The sequence below is a fragment of the Crotalus tigris genome, unplaced genomic scaffold (assembly GCF_016545835.1).
Source record: "Crotalus tigris isolate CLP2741 ecotype Arizona unplaced genomic scaffold, ASM1654583v1 scf7180000017863.408763, whole genome shotgun sequence".
NCBI lineage: Eukaryota > Metazoa > Chordata > Lepidosauria > Squamata > Viperidae > Crotalus > Crotalus tigris.
Window position 1 is genome coordinate 201,653 of NW_024096684.1, and position 22,534 is coordinate 224,186.

At 36.7% G+C, this 22,534-nt stretch overlaps 1 protein-coding gene across 6 annotated transcripts in view; it reads left to right on the plus strand.

Annotated features, from left to right (window-relative positions):
• The window catches only part of LOC120308079, a 53,606-nt gene that overhangs the window by 957 nt on the left and 30,115 nt on the right, over window positions 1–22,534 (plus strand). For 5 of the 6 annotated variants that reach the window (XR_005556737.1, XM_039343554.1, XM_039343558.1 and 2 more), the window contains exons 2-5: window positions 2,509–2,633; window positions 10,355–10,471; window positions 12,997–13,152; window positions 20,633–20,719. Coding sequence is in view for 5 of the 6 variants with exons in the window: in XM_039343554.1 (XP_039199488.1) it covers window positions 2,550–2,633; window positions 10,355–10,471; window positions 12,997–13,152; window positions 20,633–20,719 (444 nt within the window). In the remaining variant the exon portion in view is untranslated. The remainder of the gene's footprint in view (window positions 1–2,508; window positions 2,634–10,354; window positions 10,472–12,996; window positions 13,153–20,632; window positions 20,720–22,534) is intronic. The other variant, XM_039343556.1, reaches the window with a different exon arrangement.

Here is a 22,534-nt window from a genome sequence, read left to right on the forward strand (position 1 = left end):
CCCAGAATTCCTGAGCCAGGCTAAAAGAGCCAAGGTTGCCTACCCCTGGCTTGGAGTTATATTAGATTTTTATTGGACCTGGTGGCTGACATGGCCCATTGAAAATTGCTGAGCTTCTGAATTCAGAGGTTCATTGAATTGAGCTCCATCAGTGGCCTGAGAAACGTTCTCCTGGCCCCATTGGGGATTGAGACATGAACACTGCTTTGGCTAGTAGCAACCTGTTTGTAGCGGTTCATAGAGCATTTGCCTTGCAGATCTTGGAGCTTAGCAGAAATAATAATTTTATGTAAATGGAAAGAAACGTATACTCCTGATGTTAAGGAATAGATTCAAGATTTGTGGTGTCCATTTTTGAAGAACTAGATAGCTACAAGGCTAAGTTTAATAATCAGTTGAAAGACTGGATTAATTTTATATTGATCCTACACAGTTCTTATTTTTTCTTTATTAGTTTCTTGCTTTATGTTCACCTTACTTTGATCATTGTTAATATATTTTGATCTTTGTCATTCTTTTTATTGGATAGTCAATGAATCACCAATTTTTAAAAAATCAATAGTTCACTTAAGAGAACCCTTTGGAGTTCAGAAATACCTTAAGAAATCAAGGTAACATTCTATGAATGTTACATTGTTTTGTGCCTATTCATCATGGTCATTAATCTTCTCTTCTTGAACTGTCTATTCTCTCATTTCAAACTTGACCTTTATTGAATTCCCCAGAACAGAAGCGTCATTGAAAACTCAAAACCATGAAAGAATTCAAGGGCATGTTGCTCTGCACTATTATTAAATAAAGTATGAGTTATGGTTTCTATCTTAGCGTGTTGTGCAACTGCAGATAGCTGTGGCATATTCAGTAAGCCACAGCTACCATGTCTTGGTAATGTGTGAGATATTATTTTAGTGCCCTTGGTAGCATTTGAGCTGTGCTGAGCCTCGACAGGGTTGCTGGTTCTGCCTGCCTAGATGTCCTACCTCCTCTTTCCTCTGCTTTAGTTGCTAAAGATAGAATCTTGAGTTGAGAGTCTTCAACTGTAATGGTATGCTTTTGTCCATTATACTAAGGACTCAGAAGCTCCCTTACTCTGCTCACTTGTGCTGCATCCATGTTTGAAGTAGCTACACCACAACTACACCATAACAGCCTAGTTCCGTGAGCAGTCATAAAAACGTCTGTGTTGGGTGATAGTTCCATCTACTGGGAGCCCCTGGGAAAATGTCAAACTCAATCAGTGGAGCTATGCCAAGCCCCATTTACACGCCATTTATTTCTTTTTCTTTCACTGAATATCTCATTTCCAAAATATTTTAAAATTTGGAAAGAAGGATAAGGATGGGCGAGTGAATATGAATAAGTGAGCACCAACTACTGAAAATACAATCCATTCCTTTTAATCAAAGAAACCGAATGTCCTTTATCTATTCTGCTCTGAGTTATATAAGCCACGATTGGCACGCCATGCTTAGACACAAAAACATTGTATTTTGGCTTATTTTTATTCCATTCCTGCCAAACAATGAATGAAGTTGGACCCTTTTTGAAAGCTAGCTGTATAATGAGAGCAATAACCAATGTAGTTAACACAGAACAGAAAATATTTGCTCAGTAAACTTCTAAAAATGAATTCAATAAACCTTTCTATATTGTATAACTGTTTTGTGTTGTAAATGGATAATTTGAAGGTGCAGAATGTAGGGCTGTTTGGGAAAAGAGAAGAAGGAGGTGACAAAATTGAGTGGTGAAATATAATTTAGAAATATCACAGTTTTAAGGTTTTCAGCAAGTGTTTGTAATTGTATGATGATAAAGCTTAAGCAAAGTAGCTGGAACAGAGACAGGAATAGGTCCTCTTTCAAACTAAGGTATAATTTGTTTTGCTCTGCTTAACTTGTCATAGCATGCAGCTACTATATTATTTCTGCACCGCAAAAACTCATTAGAGTTTTCTGCTTCTCTTTCCTGCTATTCAGTGTTTGTCTACTCAGATTATGGTACATTTAGGATTTTGCCTTAATGCAGTATATAATTCTAACCAATTGTGGTTTGTTCATGGAACCTGGACAAACTATGGCCTGGTAAAATACATGAACCAAACTAAATGGGTCAGAAAAATAGACAGTTGTCCATTGTGTAATCATACTTCAGCTGGGTCCTGGGCTTTTTAAACTGATGGAAGAATCCTACAGCAAATATTTCGGTCTAAAAAAATGTAACATTTATCATATTGAAAACATAATTACGTAAAAGGGATTGATACAGAATATCTAATGAATTATAATTATTCAATATAATCTAGCAATACAGCCTTCCTTTGTTTAATCTAAGCTGGTACTTGTGCAGATTTCAGAGAGTTGAGTTGCTCAGGTAATATGTTGCTTAGCTGAACAATGTGTTGATCAGGAACAAAGCGTTTAGACAATGTTGATTTAAGAGGTCAGCAGTGTTGTAATCTAACTTATGTAGTAATATTGTGTTCTCCATAATGTTTACATTTCTTTGCAGGTTCTTTTCCTAACAGCTCTCAAGAGAAACATCAGCATAGTATGGCAGGCTCCTCTCAGCTTTATAAGAAAAGTACATTTCCTCCACTTTTGGACTCTTACTTGCCTCTTAATTGCCAGAATCAGGTAATGCAGGTTTTGCAATGTGACCATAATAATAATAATAATAAAGTTGGAAGGGACCTTGGAGGTCATTTAATCCAACTCCCTGCTCAGGCAGGAAACCCTACACCATTTCAGACAAATGGCTGTCCAGTCTCTTCTTAAAAACATCCACTGTTGGAGCATTCACCGCTTCTGGAGGCAGGTTGTTCCACTGGTTAATTGTTCTAACTGTCAGGAAGTTTCCCCTTAGTTCTAGGTTGCTTCTCTCCTTAATTAGTTTCCATCCGTTGTTTCTTGTCCTGCCTTCAGGCGCCTTGGAGAATAAGTTGACTCCCTCTTCTTTGTGATAGCCCTTGAGATATTGGAATATTGCTATCATGTCCCCCCTCGTCCTTCTTTTCATTAAACTAGACATACCCAATTCCAGCAGCCGTTCCTTATATGTTTTAGCCTCCAGTCCCCTAATCATCTTTGTTGCTCTTCTCTGTACTCTTTTTAGAGTCTTAGCATCTTTTTTACATCGTGGTGACCAAAACTGGATGCAGTATTCCAAGTGTGGCCTTACCAAGCCATTGTAAAGTGATATTAATACTTCGCGTGATCTTAATTCTATCCCTCTGTTAATGTAGCTCAGCACTGTGTTGGCTTTTTTGGCAGCTGCAGCACACTGCTGGCTCATATTTAAGTGATTGTCCACTAGGACTCCGAGATCCCTCTCACAGTTACTACTATTGAGCAAGGTACCCCCTTTACTATACCTGTACATTTGGTTTTTCTTGCCTAATTGTAGAACCTTACTTTTTTCACCATTGAATTTCATTTTGTTAGATAGCGCCCAGTGTTCAAGTCTGTCCAGGTCCTCCCCTATCTTAAGCCTGTCTTCTGGAGTGTTGGCTATTCCTGTCAGCTTGGTGTCATCCGCAAATTTGATGAGTTTCCCATCTATCCCCTCGTCCAAATTGTTGATGAAGATGTTGAAGAGCACTGGACCTAGAACAGAGCCTGGGTCACCCCACTACACACTTCCCTCCATGTAGATGTGGTTCCATTGAGGACCACACACTGAGTATGGCCAGTCAGCCAGCTACAAATCCATCTGGTGGTGATGCTGTCTAACCCACATTTTTCTATCTTATCGAGTAGTAGGTTGTGTTCTACTTTATCAAATGCCTTACTGACATCCAAGTAAATTATATCCACAGCATTCCTCTGGTCCACTAATTTTGTCACTTGGTCAAAGAATGCAATAAGGTTTGTCTGGCATGATCTGTTTTTGACAAACCCATGTTAACTTTTAGTAGTGATTTTGTTTGCCTCTAGGGGTTCGCTGATTCGTTGTTTGATTATCTTTTCCAGAATCTTCCCAGGTATTGAGGTTAGGCCGATAGGTCTGTAATTTCCTGTATCCATTTTTTTTCCTTTTTTAAACAGTTGCATTTCAGCTTTTGAGTTCTTTTTCCCTTTATAATAAAATTCCATAACATGTGTATCAGTCATTTTTTCCACTGTGAATTTGCATGGTAAACTTCATTACCTAGTTTTCCTGTAAATGTTAAGAATGAATTTGCTGTCTCCAAATCTCACTATAATCAGTGACCCTGATGGAAGGAGAAACACTGTGAAAAATAATCTGAATATTTTAGGAGGGAACAGTGCTTGGTGAGCTCAGAAGCTTAGCTTCCAGTTCTTTCATTCATGTACTGCTTATTAGATATACAGGTAGTGCTTGATTTATGATAATAATTGGGACTGGAACTTTTGTCACTAAGCCGTGTGGTTGTTTTGTGAGTTGTGCCTGATCTTACAACCTCTATTGCTATGATTGTTAAGTGAATCACCAAGGACATTAAGCAAATCACAGAGTTGTTGACGAATTAGGCTTCCGCGCTTGACTTTGCTTATTGGAAGACCCCACCCCATAAGGAGGTTGCAAATAGTGAACACTTGACCCCTGGATGATGCAACCTGAGGTTTATAAAATCTGACCCCTGGATGACTGTTCTTGTACTGTTTTGTTTTGTTATGTTTTATGTGTTTTTATTGTTAGCCGCCCAGAGTCCTCCGGGAGTGGGGCGGCTTATAAATTTTATAAATAAATAAATAAATAAATAAATAAATAAACCGTTGTAAATACTTTCTAGTTGCCAAGCACCCAAATTTTTATCCAGGACCATGGGGATGCTGTGACAGTCGTAGGTGTGAGGAGCGGTTGTAAATAGCCTTTTTTCCATGCTGTGGTAACTTCAAATAGTGATTAAATAAACGGTTATACATTGAGGACAACCTGTAATCACCAAGGGTCAAATTGCTCTTAATTGAAAGTCTTCTTCACTGGGTCAGAGTTCATATTATGGAGTCAAGCAGGAATTAAATTAAATCAAATTAAATCAAATTTAAAGGAATTTAATTTCAAAAAGACACTGGACAGCCATTTGTCTATGAAAAGTGGATTCCTGTACTGAGCAGAAGGTTGGACTAGACCGCCTAAAAGTCCCTTTCCAACATTATAATTTTATCTCTTAAGGTTAGTGTGATGTCTTCTGTTGAGGTCTTGAAGCAGCTTCACTTTCTAGTCAATTTAAGGTATTGCCACAACTATAAGTTCTGGGATTTTGTGTTTCCTGTTGTCTATGTTTAACAGTGGAGCTTCATTTCTGGCTCAGCTTTAATGTAGGCAAAATTGCAGAAAGCAAGATTTTTCCTTTGGTAAATGTTAAACTCTGCAGAGTTTGTGGGCAGTCTGTTTCCCCATTAACAGAATTTTTTTTTCTTCACTAGGCCTCCTGCAGGTCCTTGAAGGGGAAAAGCAGCTTGATGATTTTGCAAGGCCCCCTCTTCAGCAATCTCTCTAATTTTTATTCCCTATATATGACTAAGTAAATACAAAGGAACTTTTAAAAAGCAGTCAGCATTGATCAGGGCAATTTCTTATTCCTAAGAGTAGAGTGCATGTCTTGCACCCCTTTATGACAGCAAAGAGAGTTGAGGTAAAAATAATCAGAATTCTTCTGCTTCCTCCCCTTGTTTGCTTGGCTCCAAAGTAGCAAGCCTGTGTTTTTTTTTTCTTCTTTTTAATCGCTTTGTGGATGACGTGGAGGCTAGGAATTTATTTTCTTTTGTGTGGATAATGGGAAATGGTATTTTGCTAGGGTAGGGTCATCTCCCTCTCCCATCCCCATAGACATATCTTCAGACCCTTGCTCATGGGGCCTGGCTCTTGGTATTGTTTAGAAAACGCCTGTCCCTTCTCATGCCTTCCAGCCGCCACAGCAACATGCACCCATGGTTACAGCTACTGGGGAAAATGCCTGCTTGTAAAATTGTCAGCATGCTATCTTTGGATCATCACACTAGCAATCGGCATTTAAATGCAACAGGGGTACGCAGTTTTACAGTTACAGTGGCCTCTTTATAGCTACTGTTCAGACTTTTTGCAAATAGCCAGACAAATGTATACCATGTTTTGAAAATGTAGGGAGGGAGAAGTGGCAATTTATTTGATTTCAGATTGGAAAATGAAAATTCGCCAGCTTGTTCAAAAACTCTTGCTTAGGGAAGGGCAGACCCCAAATCTAATTTCCTTTTTCTGGGACAACCCTTCTACCTGCTTTAGCCACATATCTTTGTATCTACACGAACAAAAAGCTTGTTCTGAATTTTATGCAATATGAAGAAACAGTTGAAGGCATGTTAGCCCTGCAAGGTAGCTCAGACCAGAAGTTCAACCAGGAGTCTAAACTCTTTCTTGATTTTAAGGTTACTTTAACAGACTCTTGTAAGACTGAAAGTATTTCTCCCCTCCTTTATTTTTATTTTCCTGAAAACTGGGGAGGGTCCCTTATGAAATGCTTCCCATGTTCCTGTTCCTTCTGTGGGCGGAAATATCTTTTACATGCCAGTTCTCCAATCTGTGGCTTTGCTTCCTGTTTGCTGAGGTCATTCCCACATACCATTACAGGGGACAGGGAACAGAGGCTTTATTAGTAGAATAATCACATTTGTGTCCTTAGTAAAATTCTGTTATTTAAGTGGGTCAGCTGCCATGTAAAAGGCTCAGTTGAAAGCACTTCTGAAGCATGATGCATTAAGTATGCACTAAACTTAAAGAAGCAATGTAAATATTGTTTTAAGTACTACAAGAAACCTGGGAAATCATAGGACAGGGAAAGGGAACTTCTGACACTCAGATCGTGTAATACAAAATTCATGTGTGCGGAGAAGTTTGGTGGTATAACAAAATGTTAGTATCCATACTCTTGATCAGGTGTCTCCAACCCGTGGCCCGCAAGGTGCATGCGGCCCTAGTCAGCTGTTAATGTGGCTCCACAAGATTGTAAACTTGTAACATTATTATGTGATTTATATATATTAACTATATTATATATTTTATATGCTGCCCAAGACAATTTCCTTTCACTCAGGGTAGCACAGGCAAGCCAAAAGGTTGGCCACCTACTCTGTAGAGACTACCCTTTTGATATGTCAGAGTTCAACATACAGCATAGGTGATGTGGAAATTGTAAAAGGATAAAGAAAGTTTCTATGTACTACAAAGGTATATGATATTTTGATACCATGATTGTTGAGAGTAGAAGCTTGTGTACTTTTATAATCCTTTTTCTTTTTACCATTAAAAGCTAATGGTATCAATCAACCTAGAAACGGATGATATCAATATATCTGTCCTGGCTTCTCAGAGCAATTAAAGTAATCTTTGGAAAGTTTTAATGTGCATGGGGACAGGAAAGTGATCCTTGGGGAGCACCTTGAAATAATTAATGAATGTCTTTTAGTGGCAGATCATCTTCGAAGCAAAAAACGATTTGCTAGAAGTACAAATTGTATGAAAATGAAAATACCAAGATGTCAGCATATGTCATATATAATATTCCCATAGTAACAGGATGATAAATATAGCCATTCATTGCAAAGTGTGGAGGAAGGATGCCTACAGATCCTATGTATGAATATTAAAGATAAAGCAGAAGTTATGAGTGTAGTAGCAGTAACTATGATCTGGCATCTAACTCTATAAATGATTAGACATTAATTCTTCTATATCTCTTTGGTATATTACAGATATCAATATAGCAGCTTGCCATTCTACATAAAACCATGTTGATCTGCCCAATATTAAAATTTGTAAAATTTTTGCAAATAATTCCATTATTTTAAAAAAATATCAATTTTATTATTTGGCTTTTGAATTATGAATGTTGTGTGTTTAGGTATCCATCAGAGAACAGCCTTTGTTTTAGATTCTAGAGCTAAAATGGTTAAGAGGGAAGTGATATATGGCTGATATCTTTCCACCCTGCTCTTTTTTCTTCTTGACTTCATATTCACTCACAAAACCGTTTTCAATGTCCTGCAGACTCATGATCGTGATTTATGACTGATCTATTTATTTCTGGTTTCCTTGCAAAGTTCACTTAACAACTGCCCCAACAAAGGTTGTAAAATTGGGCACGCTCAGGTGGTGACCCGCTTAATGACTACCGTGACTTATGAACATAATTCTGTGCTCACTTAAATTTGTAAGCTCCGCACTACCTGTGTATTTATCACGGACAATACAACTAAACAACTGAGGATACACATTGAGCGAGTAGGTTGAGATATTGCAGTTTTACTTCTTCCCTCTGGAAAAATCTTGCCCGTGGCAATGCAGATAGTCCTCGACTTACAACAGTTCATTTAGTGACTGTTCAGAGTTACAACAGCACTGAAAAAAGTGACTTATGACCATTTTTCACACTTACAACCTACACTGCAGCATCCCCATGGTCATGTGATCAAAGTTTGGACGCTTGGCAACTGGCTCGTATTTCTGACGGTTGCAGTGTCCTGGGGTCATGTGATCATTTTCTGCGACCTTCTGACGAGCAAAGTCAATGGGAAAGCCAGATTCACTTAACAACTGTCACTAACTTAACATCTGCAGTGATTCTCTTAAGAGCTGTGGCAAGCAAGGTCGTAAAATGGGGCAAGACTCACTTAACAAATATCTCAGCAACAGAAATTTTGGGCTCAATTATGGTCGTACATTGAGAACTACCTGTATACATTTCTACATCTAAATACTATTTAAGCTGCAGCAGCACTATTTGTCTTTTTTGATGCTGGGTCCTTGTGTTAAGAATATTCGTGCTTCTGGTTTGGATTTATGAGCCTGTACCCTTACCTAAGAAGGATTGAATACAGTGAATTATAGCCTTTTATAATTCCATTGTATATTTGATATAGTGAATGTTAAGTGAATGTCTTAGTTGTCCAAAGGTTTTTACACACATACGGACACAAACATATATACACACACACGTGCACACATATACACTACTGTTGCTTTTGTTGCGTTTGAGGCTTTTTGGTATTTTGGTGGCTTTTTAAACTCTGAGGCTTTCCACAAGTAGATTTTTCTGGGAATTGCCAGGATTACGCATGTTTGCAGTGTGTCCTAGGCAGCAAAGAATTGCACACAATGTGCAGGAAGTTTTTGCCAGCTTGAGCAATGTTCTTTTTAAGCAGGTTGGTTCTCATCCAAAAAGCAGTATTTTATAAACATAGGAAAGCATATTACATTTGGAAGGATATCACACAATAATTTGTCTTGACAGCATTTTCCTTTTGCTTGCTGTAAGTATTTATACTGTTTTCTGACCATACGTTATTGCATAATCTTTGTACATATAGAGGAGACACTGATGTCAAGTTTAATCTCTAGTTTAGCAAACTACTTTTGCTTGTCAGATGCTTTTAAAAAGTTTCATAATTTAAAGGAATTGCCGCAGAATTAATGGTTCCCTTTAAAATGCATTTTATTTGAACACAATGCCTTAAAAATGATATTGGTGTCTAAAATTAGAGTTATATACAAAATTCACATGGTTCCTTGCTGACTCATTTATATTCCAGATATTTCATGTTTTTTTGTTATTTTTCCTTCAACAGGTATTGGGAGGAAAAATGAAGTCCTTTGCAATCACTACTACTTAGTATCACAAGCAAAGTTAGGCTACCAGCATTACAATTTATATGGGCACTATTTAATTGTGCCAGTAGCCTTCCTCTTTATTTCGAATACCGAATAATAGAGTTGGAAGAGACCTTGAAGGTCTTCTAGTCCAACACCCTACTCACCCTATACCATTCCAGACAAGTGGCTGTCTAGTCTGTTCTTAAAAGTTTCCAGTGATGAAGCACCCACAACTTCTGAAGGCAAGGCGCTCCACTGGTTAATTATTCTCACTGTTAGGAAATTTCTCCTTAGTTCTAGGTTGCTTCTCTCCTTGATTAGTTTCCATCCATTGTTTCTCGTCTTGCCTTCTGGTGCTTTGGAGAATAGCTTGACTCCCTCTTCTTTGTGGCAGCCCTTAAATATTGTAACACTGCTATCATGTCACCCTCTAGTCCTTCTCTTCTCTAGACTAGTCATACCCAATTCCTGCAACAGTGCTTTGTATGTTTTAGTCTCCAGGCCCCTAATCATCTTTGTCATTCTTTTCTGCACTCTTTCCAAAGTCTCAACATCTTTTTTGTAATGTGGTGACCAAAATTGCACGCAGTATTCCAGATGTGGTCTAAGGCTTTATAAAGAGGTACTAATACTTCGCGTGATCTTGACTCTATCCCTCTTTAGTGTGATCAAGTTAAGAAATGCAACCGGCAGCCACACATAGATTAAGAGGATCTTTAAAACAGCAATTAATGTTCTTTATGGGATTTTGTTTTGCTTGGCTCAGAACAGAGCAAATTGGCAAAAACCAGAAAAAGACAAAAAGGAGCAGATAAGGAACAACAGCCGTCTTTTAAGTGAGGAAGAAAAGGATGAACTCCTCAGGCAAGCTCTGCTGGAAAAGGTAATGTGCTTGGACAATGGGAGTGATGATTTTTCTCCACTAAATGTATTTTGCCATTTTAAATATGACTGATAAATAAATACATAAATAAATATTTCCCTGAGTGTCTGATTCTATAAATAACCTTACTTGGTTATCTCAGTCTTACCTTAAATCAATTTTCAAACTTCATTTGCTTGGCATAAATTTTAGAATAGCATTCCTGTATATTGATTGGAGATGATGGAAATTGGGATCCAGCATATCTGGAGGGCATCAGGTTGTCAAAACATAGTGCTTAATATTTTCGAGGTACCTGAATTGCTGAGAACATGCTCTAATGCTCTATGCAATCTCACAAGGTGAATCACCCAGCTGTTTATTGGGGGAAAAAAACACATTCTCCCTGGATGGCCTATAAGATCTATTACTTGTCATTTGGTTCCAACATCCCCTCCTTTATGGGAGCTGCTTGCTGATAAGCTGATATTACATGCCTTGGAAAATGTGTAAAGAACTCCAAATGTGGTTTCAATAAACGCGGTTACAAATTAGCCATGAGCTTTACCTGTTTCTAGCCAACAACCACCGTGGTATTTGAAGTGTAATTTATGTAATGGATGCAGTGCTGGTGGAAAAGGAAGATGGAATGCAGAAAGGCTATTTAAAAGAAAAAGAAAAATTAAGTAAGCCTATAGTTTTCCTGGTGCCTATAGGAACTGCATGGTGGAAAGGGTGGAATAGTTTCAGCTGCTGAAGAGTTCAAATACATATTGTCTACAACAGGGGTGTCTAATCATGGCAACTTTAAGACCTATGGACTTCAGCTCCCAGAATTCATGGCTGATTGGGGAATTCTGGGATTGAAGTCCACAAGTGTTAAAAGTTGCCAAGGTTAGGCACGCCTGGTCTACACATTTTGCTTATATACTGTGTATATAAGAATTAGAGTTACAGATCCAAGATGGAACTAAAGGAAGATTTTAAATATTTGATTGAGAAATACTGTACAAATATTAACAGCTTTTCTCCAGTCTTCTTGCACTGGAGTTATTTCATATCCCTGGAAAATAGTACTGATAGTACTATTAAAAAGCAATGGCTTCATTTCAGAAATAAAGAGGCAAATCTTATAATGTTTCTGGGGGAACTGTATGGATGTGTTTATGAAGTCAGTGAGATTTAATTCCCAAGATTTTACTTTTTTATACACTTTGACTTGGGTTGGTTTTTTTTAATCCTCTCTATTGAGATGGCTCTCCATAGCACCATCTGTTGGTGGATCTTCATAATGCTCAGTGTTTATTACTTCCAGTACAAAAAGAGTATCTTTTCATTCTGCAATTGTTAAGCATAATGCATGTGAATTCATCGTGTAATACATAAGTTAATTTACTACCACAATGATAGATGATGCACCAGTAATATGGAATTAGAAAGCAATGTACGCTATTATGTGCTGAAAGTACAATGTTAATCCTACCTAATTAATAATATTTGTTGAAAAGTGAATGTTGTCTTACAAACTTAATGGATAAACATACCTGTAATAGCAAGTTTTGCAAGGAAAATAATTGTGTCTGTTGAAATAACGGTATAATAATACTGTTTGAAATATATATGTTGTGATGTTACAATCTGTTTAGCATGCAGCTTGACTATGAGTTCAAGTTAGCTGGGCTAAGTTGAATTATTGCTGTAGCATAAAGTGAGCATGATAAGAGATTATATTGCTGTGAAATGATGCACTTACACATTAGGGCTAGTCAAAATGTAATTAAAAGATGCAACACTAGGTGGCACTGCTGAATTGTACTGTGCAGCCAAGCACTCTCAAGTGTAAGAGAATAAGAATTAGGGTGGTCCATATTTCTTGGAATGTCTATGTGGATATTCTCAACCATCCAGCTCATGGTTTCCCAAAGGTAACTGGACTTTATTGGGGTTTTTTTCTTTGAAAATAAACAACAACAAAAAATCCCCCAAGAAAATCCAGTTGCCTTTTGGAAAATCAACTTTGGGATATCTTTTGGAAGAAATTTGTGTAAGGCCAGCATTCTGGCTTTTAGGCAAGCCTGAAAAAAGATGTGTGTGTTGACCTTTGATGAGTAAATTCTTTAAAAGTATGGCATCCTTTTCTTTTATACTCATGCTAACGCCTGAAAAGTGCTGAGCTGATTTAAAGAAAGTGCTGTGATTATGGGAAGTTCAGTACACTTTTTCCAAATCATTTTCCATGTGTACACAGACTTAATAAGAATATATTTGCAATAAATTACATTTTGCTGTGAAAATATGGTATGTCTGGAATGATGTTCTTATAAAAATGAAATGTTCTTATTAAAAAGGTTATATTAAAAGAACAACTTTATAGAACCTGCTTTGGAAATTCAGAAATTCAGAAAACAGTTTTCTGAATTAGCTGAAGAAATGTTTAGGTAATCTCTTAAGAAAAAATTATGGTATTGGTATTAATTGAACATTCACACTATTTGTTTTCCCTGCAAGAATTTCCAATTATAATGTTTCCCATCCTTTTAATCAAGCATCATCTTGAAACCTACAAGAATCTTTATAAGATAAGAAATATCTTATATGAACGCTACAAGGCTTTATTGAATGAGAAAGTGCTAAAGCAAAGAATTCAGATCAAGGCATTTGATCTCAGACAACAACAACAACTTAAACACAAAGAACAAAAGGTATGTGTTCAGTGGGGGGAAAATGATCAAATCAAGAACGGAACTAGAAAATTCACATTTAATCATACATACGTTTTAGAGCTTTTATTAAAGTTTATGTGAGCATTATTACAAGTATTTTATGTGTGTGTACAATATCTACAATTTTGCAAACTAGAATAATGTGTGTGATGCATAGTCAGAACACTTTGCTGAACAGTTAGCTGATTGCCAACAGAAAATTGTTGAGAAACGCAGTGTTGTCAATTACATGCATGGAAAAAGTCCTTTCAAAGTTTTACTGAAAGTTCAAATGATGTGCAAAGATGAGAAAGAGCTGAATTGTAAGCGCATAGACAATAGGATGTGTAAAGGTTAAGAAAAGGAATCAAACATTTCTAGAGTTCAGAAATTCCATTGACATATACATGTGCTTGGATATGTGTTAAGTTGGCTTTTAGGATTCCAGTGGTGCAATAGAAAAATACTTTATGGCTTAGGTTCTATTTCTGGATATATTAAATAGTATTATAGTCTATGTATAAGTTGTTGAGGTATCCTCTAATTCGCATATATATTGCATTATCTGTGTTGATGTTGTTACAATCTTCTGATGTCCTCGGATGCCCTAGAGTAGGGGATCGCAACCAGGCTATTGGTACAGCAGGCTCATACATTGCAACCGCATCCTCACTTGCGCGAGCAGCAGGTGAGTGCATGTGCATGCTCCATTTGCGTGAGCAGCAGGTGTGTGTGCACACCAGTTACACAAATGGAGCTGCATGCGCGCTTGCCGGCTGCTCACACAGAACCATCCCCTCCCCCCCAGTCTTCAAAGCCAGAAACATTGGAGAATTCTGCCCTAGAGGGGTACAGCTAGCCACGATCTCTCTCCTATTGTAGTCTAATTTATTTATCATCCAAGTTGTTCTTCACCATCTTTCCTGTGCACTATAACATCTTATGTCTGAATTAATATTGTAGCCTTTCTTGAAATAAATATTTTAATAGTCTTGAATAAAATATCTCTAAAGCAGACATGTCAAACTCACAATGTCACGTGACGTCACGCAATGTATCAGGCCAGTTTTGTCATTGCCGGTAATGGGGTGGGTGCAACTTCCATGTGACGGGCCGGCCCATGGGCCAGCAGTTTGACACCCCTGCTCTAAAGTATATGAGCTTTAGCAACCAATTGTTCCTTTAATTGCTGGTTTTAGTTTGAAACAGTGTTTTCATATATGCTTTTATCATTTTAATTGGCATTTGCATTGCTCTACTGAAAATACATTGATTTTTAATAGGTAGTTTCAAACAGCTATTTTAAATAAATTTGATAGGAGCACAAAGCTTTGATTGCATAGAAACATCTTATAGCTCTAGTTTGATTCCTTCATGTACCTGCAATAATACATTGCTCTAATTCAGAATTTCTACAGATTTTTATTTCTAATGCTTTTGCTATTTTTGCTTTTCCCAGTGATTCCTTGGTGTTTTGGGAACCAAGATTTTATATAAAATCTTTGGGATGGCTTAGGATAATAATAGGCCCCAAACAACAAATAAGGCATAAGGATACATTTAATATGTATAAAGATCAAACATAAATACATATCACAGTTCATCTCAATTTAGGTTCCCAAAAATTTAGTATCAGTCTAAAAAAGAGATGGTATATGCATTTAGTGCATTTAGTGCTTAGGGTTTTTATGTCTAAATAATTATCATTCTCTCAACATAAAAATTACATTATTTTGAAAGGGAAAGAAAAATTGCACATATGAAAACTATTTTTAAAATATTTTGAGTTTGAATATTTATATGTTTGTATAGCAGAAGATACATCTAAATAATCAGAGAATTAAAGTTTAAGAGAAAATCTTTTAAGTAATGGTTGAAATCATCGCATTCAACAATGGATGTGGATCTAAAATATGTTTTATATAACTTGAGTTTTACTTTTCTTTAAGAAAACAGTAAATTTTGCAGCATACAGTTTCTAACAAAGAGAAAATTATATGTTCTAGTTCTTTTTACTTCCACCTACCTTATTTTGTACGCATATTTAGTTTAGTGACAATACAAACTCTGTTTATCTCACTTAATGTTTCCTTAATATTAGTTTGAAAAATTAATTAGAAGAAACAGCTTGTGGCTTTAATACACAAAATTCTCAAAAATGTTTAAAAAAATCATGTTTGGTGAGGAATTAAACAGACTGGGATCTAAATAAAGAATTGTTCTTTTTCAGAAGATTTCTTCCTTCAGATTTCTCATTCTGCTTCTAGAAGAATTCAAAACACCTTCTGTCTTAAAACAGAAAAACAATGTGAAAGTAGAGATTGTTGTCTTATTAGCATGCTATTAATATGTGCATAAAATATAGTCTGTGTCTCAACCCAAATACACACATTGGGAAATCAAAGGGAAATCCTTCACACCTTTTGCTGGCTTCATCCTGAATTTTTTTCCCTCCTTAAACAACTTCCTTAAGAGAATTTCTTCTAAAGGACAGTTCTCCATATTTAACAAACGAATTCATCAATGAATTCTCTTTACAGCCATATGACTCATGAAGAACCTCCTTTAATTTTGTTGGTTTAATTAAGGTTAATGCCCAGAAGGGGAAAAAAAAACCTGAAACAACATTTAACATTCCAGACTTGTTTCAAAACATAACCAGGGTACATCATTTTAAAAGTAAAATTTCACATTATGAAATAATATTTTACTCCAATAAAAGGATATACTTCAATTACTTGTTGGAGAAATCTAAATGAATATGCAAAGAATCAGGCTGCCCAATATCAAAGGCCCACGGTCTTTGAACTTCAAAGAAAATTATTATGTCTTGTCAATTTATGCCAGTATGCTTGTGTTTTAAATTTTTCTTTGTACCCTGATGACTCACCTTTTCTTTCTGTTAATAGTCCCTAGGTAAGCTAACTCGTGGGATTCAGTATATAGCTTTAATTAAATTGTGTTTTTTTTTTAAAAGAAAGACGTTTTTGCAAGTATTGTGTAGCAAACTAACAATAAACATTGAACACACAGTATAGAAATCAAAATGAATGTTTATCAGTGTGTAATTTTGTTCGAGACAACTGCTATTGGAAAGAAAAGAGCAGGAAGAGTTTTCAGTTAGGAACTATAGGCTGTCCTCAACTTACGACCACAACTGAGCACAAAATTTCTATTGCTAAGCGAATGTTGCCCCATTTTATGACGTTTCTTGCCACAGTTGTTAAGTGAATCACTGCAGTTGTTAAGTTAGTAACACGATTGTTAAGTGAACCTGGCTTACCCATTGACTTTGCTTGTTAGAAGGTTGCAAAAGGAGATCACATGATCCCAGGACAGTAACCATCATAAATATGAGTCAGTTCCCAAGCATCTGAATTTTAGGTCACATGATCATGGAGATGCTACAACGATCATAACTGTGAAAAATGGTCATAAGTCACTTTTTTTCAATGCCGTAGAACTTTGAATGGTCACTAAATGATTTGTTGTAAGTTGAGGATTACTTATATTATGCAATTTCTTACCATGTAGCCTTACTCAGTTTCATTGTGATACCCACAGTGTTGGTGTACATGTTACGAAGGACTGCAGAACTTGTAACCAGATAAGCTTCCTTATTGTCAGAAGCTTTCCTTTTCACCTATATTTAAGATTGCTTCCCTGCCCTTTAAGACTTCTGACACTCCACTATTCCACATATAGTGAAACTGAACACATAGCCTTAAGAAATGGATGCCTCACCTTAATTTTTAGAAAGGCTGTAGCTTCATATTTGGGGAAGCTATAAACTTATATATAGAACTGCGGACAACAGAAAACATTTTAAAGCCCATATACCTCAGGTAACGTCAGTCATTTGTAGCAAAGTTTAACTGATATGAATGGAATAGATTTTCGGGGAATAATGATTGAAATGCTTAAAATAAACCTACCCCTTCTTTTACACTGTGCTAAAGCATAAGGGGAGAGTCAGTTTTGTATAGTGGTTAAGACACCAGGCTAGAAAATGAGAGACTTTGAATTCTTGTCCCAACCTAGGCCCAAAGCCAGTGGGTGACTTTAAACCAGTCACTTTCTCTTAGTCCTAGGATGGGAGCAATGGCAAACCGCTTCTGAAAAACCTTGTCAAGAAAACTGCAGAGCCTTATCCAAGCAGTCTCTGAGAATTGCACAAGATGGAACAAAAGAAAAACAAAAGTGTAGGGTTGTAAATCTCCTACTGGTCTTTAACTTCAAAGGTGAAAGAAGTCTACCTCTAGATTGCAGCTCTGACATATTAACCCAACTGAGATTTGTGTGGCTATGTTGATATTGTCTTTGCAACAGAAATCAAATCATATTTAAATTCAGAAAGGTTTTTATACATAATTATGCTTCTCTTTCCATTTTTAACTTTGATCGACTATTGTTTATTTTAATTCTTTTATAATGCTGTTGTATTAAGTTTTCATTGTTATGATCCTATCTTAAATTGTCTACAATATGGAAGAGCAGGATAGAAGTATTATTGTTAATAATACCTGTGATAAATATAGCTCTTCCCTGACTGTCAGTTTATCATTTAAAATTATCTGGGTCCACACATTATACAAAGACTTAATCATGGTTCCTTTAAGTATGTTTTATTGAATAAACCCCCCAATAGGTTTGTGTCTATTAAGTCAAAACCAGGCACTGGATCCCGTCATTTAAGCTTTGCTGTGTGTCTATTTCTGTGTCTTCACAATTTAAGATTTTAAAGTAAGTTTTCATACAACCCCACAAAGTTGTATGTTTGGATGCATCTATCTAAATTCAGATCTAGACAGATTTTGGAGGATTGAAACTATCTTTCCACTAAAGAGAAGGATCTATTTATGGAATTACTTTAAAATAATGAAGAATAGATGTTGCTCAACCTGAAAAGTTCCACATCATGTGTGTTAGAAGCTGAAAAATAGGTTAAGTATGCCACTAGGAATTGCTGCATGCTTATTCTTTGAGAATGGCGTTCTGTTAGAAAGCTTATTAAATCTGCTTATTAAATCTACTGTCAGAAGCTATGTAAAGTAAGAAAGCAAAACACTTCATAGTTGTATCTATGCTGGGTTTTTTTTTTTTTTAATTTTATCTATTTGTCTTGACGGAAAGAGGATATCTGTTGTCACAATACAGCTGAGCTAGACAGACCTGAAATGATGATGAAATGCAACTGTTCTTTATATTTGAATTTCAGTAATTTTATTGGTACTATAAAGTTTTAAAGTGTGAAGATAACTAAAACAATCAAGCAGTAGTAAAGGGCTGTCATGTTCCCTACATGGGCTTACTTTATGCTTTATAATCTGCTGTATTCTTAACAGTGACCTGTTTCAAAAGGAACTGCCTTTAATAAGAGAATAGGTGTTTCCTTTATAACATCACTAAACCAATGCCTAAATTAAAGGCCACTTTACTTATTTTAAAAAAATAATTAGCATGATTTGTAGAATTCTCAGTTTAAAAAAAACCAAGGAAGATTATGAACTGATAAACTGAGCCAAATTCTTATTTTAATAAATAGAAAGACTTGAAATAGCTAATGGCAGAATCAGTTGAAAAGACCAAGAATCTTTTCTGTGAATTAAGAAGTGTCTAGTTTTGATAGGGTTAGAGCGACTCTGATAATCTGAAGTTTCATATGATATTAATATGTAGTTTTTCATGTTTTTGTAAAATACATCTGAAATGAAATACGTGAAACACTATATAAATATGAAGTGTATTGCTTTTACATATATATATATATATATCACACATATGAACAAATTTCAGTCTAGGGCAGTGATGGCCAACCTTTTAGAAACTGAGTGCCCAATAACCGCCCCCACCCAGCCTCCTGCCCTGCCCGCAGGTCCACCCATCACTGCTATATCCCACCGCAGCAGATCACCCAGGCGGTCCAGCAGTGCCATGGCTACGCCCTCCTCCCATACCCCATAGCATCATCTGCGCATGACGGAGCACGAGGGCGGAGTCTTGTTCCCGCTGCCAGGCTGCCATGTCCTTGACTGCGCTGTTCCATGCGGGCCATTCCAGGGAGCAACTCTCCTGCAGGGGGCTGCTGGTGAGGATGGGACCATGGGGGGAAGGCGGGGCTGGGGCAATGGCCTGAGTAACCACAGAGGGCTCTGAGTGCCACCTCTGGCACGCATTCCATAGGTTCGCCACCACTGGCCTAGGATTTACTGGAACAGAGTATGGGAGGATAATGTTATTATTCCTTTATTGTGGTTAGAAAGGTACTGAGGCTAAGTGAATAGTAGCTTGAAAACCTGATATATTGCAAATTAAATGTCAAAAAAACATGGTTGCAGTTGAGTCTGATTTGTTCCTGCCCATCACCGTAACTGACAATGGACTGGTTGGACCAGAAATCAGTTTCAGCCCATTTGAGGCGTTAAAGCAAAACACGGTTTCCTGCTATATCCATGTGTCTTGAGGAATCTCAGATTCCTCAGTTCCTCTGGAAGTTTCAAAATATTGGTTTTTAATGTAAATTAATCTCAGGGTTTTTTTTTTTTTTGGTGACTGAACTTGGGGATCTGCAGTTTGTTTTTCCTAAACTTAGCAATATTTCTTTTAAAGTGAAAGGAAATAGGACTGAACATTTTAAATTAATCCACACTGCTATAATCACCTCAACAACCTTCATGACACTCAGAGCTGATCCTGGTTTGTCTGGATCAGATGATTATGATGATAATCATAATTCAAGTAAATTAAAATGCTTTCAGATATCACAAGATACTGGCAAACTTAAAACCCAAGATGGATACTTTAGTATTAGAACTACCAGACCTGGCTATAAAAATTCAAACAATCAGTTAGCAGCAGCAAGGAAACTAATTTTTCTATACAACTCCTCTAATTCCCAGACAGAGAGGCTTGTAGTCTGAATTATGGGATTTGTGTCCCACCACCATTTGGGAACTTGGGTTAGCCTTTGAAAGACAAGGAGGATTCTCTAAAACAAATGATTTATTTTAAAATATCGTATTAAAGAATTCATCACTGAACACCAAATAAATGAAATAAGAGAAAGGAACGGCTAAACTGAGATGATGTTTTCTCCAAAGAGCAGATAAAAATTAATTAATTACTTTTTGGCCAGACGGTAGTTTGTGACTTCTGAAGACAAGAGGCTTGAAGGGGGATTGAACAAGACTATAAACAAATTTATAAGCCTATCAGCCAGAATACAAATTGCTGAGCGAATGAAAGAGGATGCTTCCTAAGTCTGTATTTGCGAGTCTTCGGTCAAAGCTGGGGAGGGCGGCGGGAGGGGTGGGGAAGAGCACCAGGCGGTCTTAAGAATGCCTGCTGAGTTCTAATTGGTGCCCACTGTGGTTAATGGCTTCCTGTGGCTGAATGTTTACTTGTCATTTGTTTTGAGCTTTGTTTCCCAGCTATTTGGAGAGAAACTTACCATTTTTAAAAACATCTTCTTTGATAAAAGTGTAGTCCTCGTCGTAAACTTCCTTTCTGCAAGCTGTCTCATGATACGAAGTACCTGGAGTCCATTTCACAGTCAAACAGCTACTGGGTAAGATGCCCTTCTCCATTTAGTTTTGCGGTTGCTACTGAAATGTTTTAGAAAATGTCAAATACATACCCTAGGACAAAAGACTTTGCTTTTCCCTTCAGAACAGTGGAATGGCTGCTTAAGGAATCAGCTGTGAAGCGTCCTGGCCTTCTTCCCTTTTTCCTTTACTCTTTAACAGTTCATTCTGTCCCTGTCACTAGCAGTCACATAAGCTAAAAAGCACCTTGTCAATCTAGCTTGAAGGCTTGGTTATCCATTCCAAAAGTAACTTCTAAACCTTCTTCCAGATACTCTAATTTGAAAAGCAGTTCAATTTACATTGACAAACCTTGGGCATTAAAACCCATTGTTTACAGCTAGTAATTATACTGTAAGTTTCCAATGATTACAATTTTCCTATTCTTCTCATTAAAAATTCATGGCTTAAAGGGTTTCCATCTACTCCAGCCTTAATCTTCCTGCCATGTTCTGAGCATGTCCTCCTCTTCCTCCAAATTGTTAGTTAACAATTAGTAGGGGAGGCACTTAATCACAAAGAAGTAATTATAAGATGCTATAATTTTAACCCTTTACCAGTACTGCAAAACTACTAAAAATAATCTTTAAATTATAATACAAAACAACTATAGAAGTAACAGAAGAAGTAAAGAAGTCTCTGGGTTTTATGCTGATCTTCTTAATGGTCTCTCCATATGGAAATTTGTTGTGTTCTGAATTACAAATAGATCCTAAGTAGTTACTCACAGCACTTCGTGAAAATGTATTTTATCTTCAGGACCTGTCTCATAATCTGCATAACTTTAAGTTCTTTCTCAAATGCAGATCTTAACTTTAGAATAGAAAAACACTCATAACCATGAAAAATATATTTCAGTCTGGGTACTGCTGGGATATATTTGTATGGCAGTATTAATTTTTCTGTAAAGTGAACGAACAACAACGGGCACAGTTTATTTATAGATAGCCAACATTATGTTTTAGCATTTATTCAGTCATTGTGGGCATCTGGCATTTTGGATACTTCTTGAAAAGTTTAGATTCATGAAGACTGATTACTGCTTTATTTAGCAAGTCTCGGGTTATGTGCTTATAGGAGACAATGGTTAATCCTACTAGAACATTTTTTTTAACTTTCCATGGCCTTGGACTGCTAAACCAACACCGAAAAACCACAAGGACCACCCAGTTAAACCAACTCTCTCTTTTTGTGTCTATGCTAGTTCCATTTTTAGAGAATAAATATTAGTTCACATTTTTTGGGGAATAAAATAATGGTTTTGACTGCATTTCTGTATGCCTTCTCATTCTCCTATTTTTTAAAGTATCTGTGATAACTACATTTCCTAGAAAAATATTTAATTCAAAAAAGTTTATCATTTGAATTATTTTATATATCCCATGCCATCATAACAACTCATAGCACACATTTACTGGTCAAGAATGTTCTTCAAAAGAAATCCCTTGAGTTTCAGGCCACAACACAATGGTGATAGTCAACACAATGAAATCCCATTTTTAGGAACTCATCTAATTTCATATTCACTTTCCTTTTTGAAAAGTTGCTGTAAGATCACAGTTCTATTCAGGATGGGGGGATGGGTAGATCTGTTTACGATCAGTCCTCTGGATATTAGCACTTACCTTAGTATTTGTATTATCACTTGTATACTTCAGTGAACTAGTTCTCAGCTCCTAATCCATGCTTGCAAACTAGCTGACTACCAAGGAAGTGGGGGAAAGAGATGGCAAGGGGGCTTAAATAGGATAGGCTGTAGTAGATCACTGGTGGTTCATAGACCAAGTCTGAGAATCATT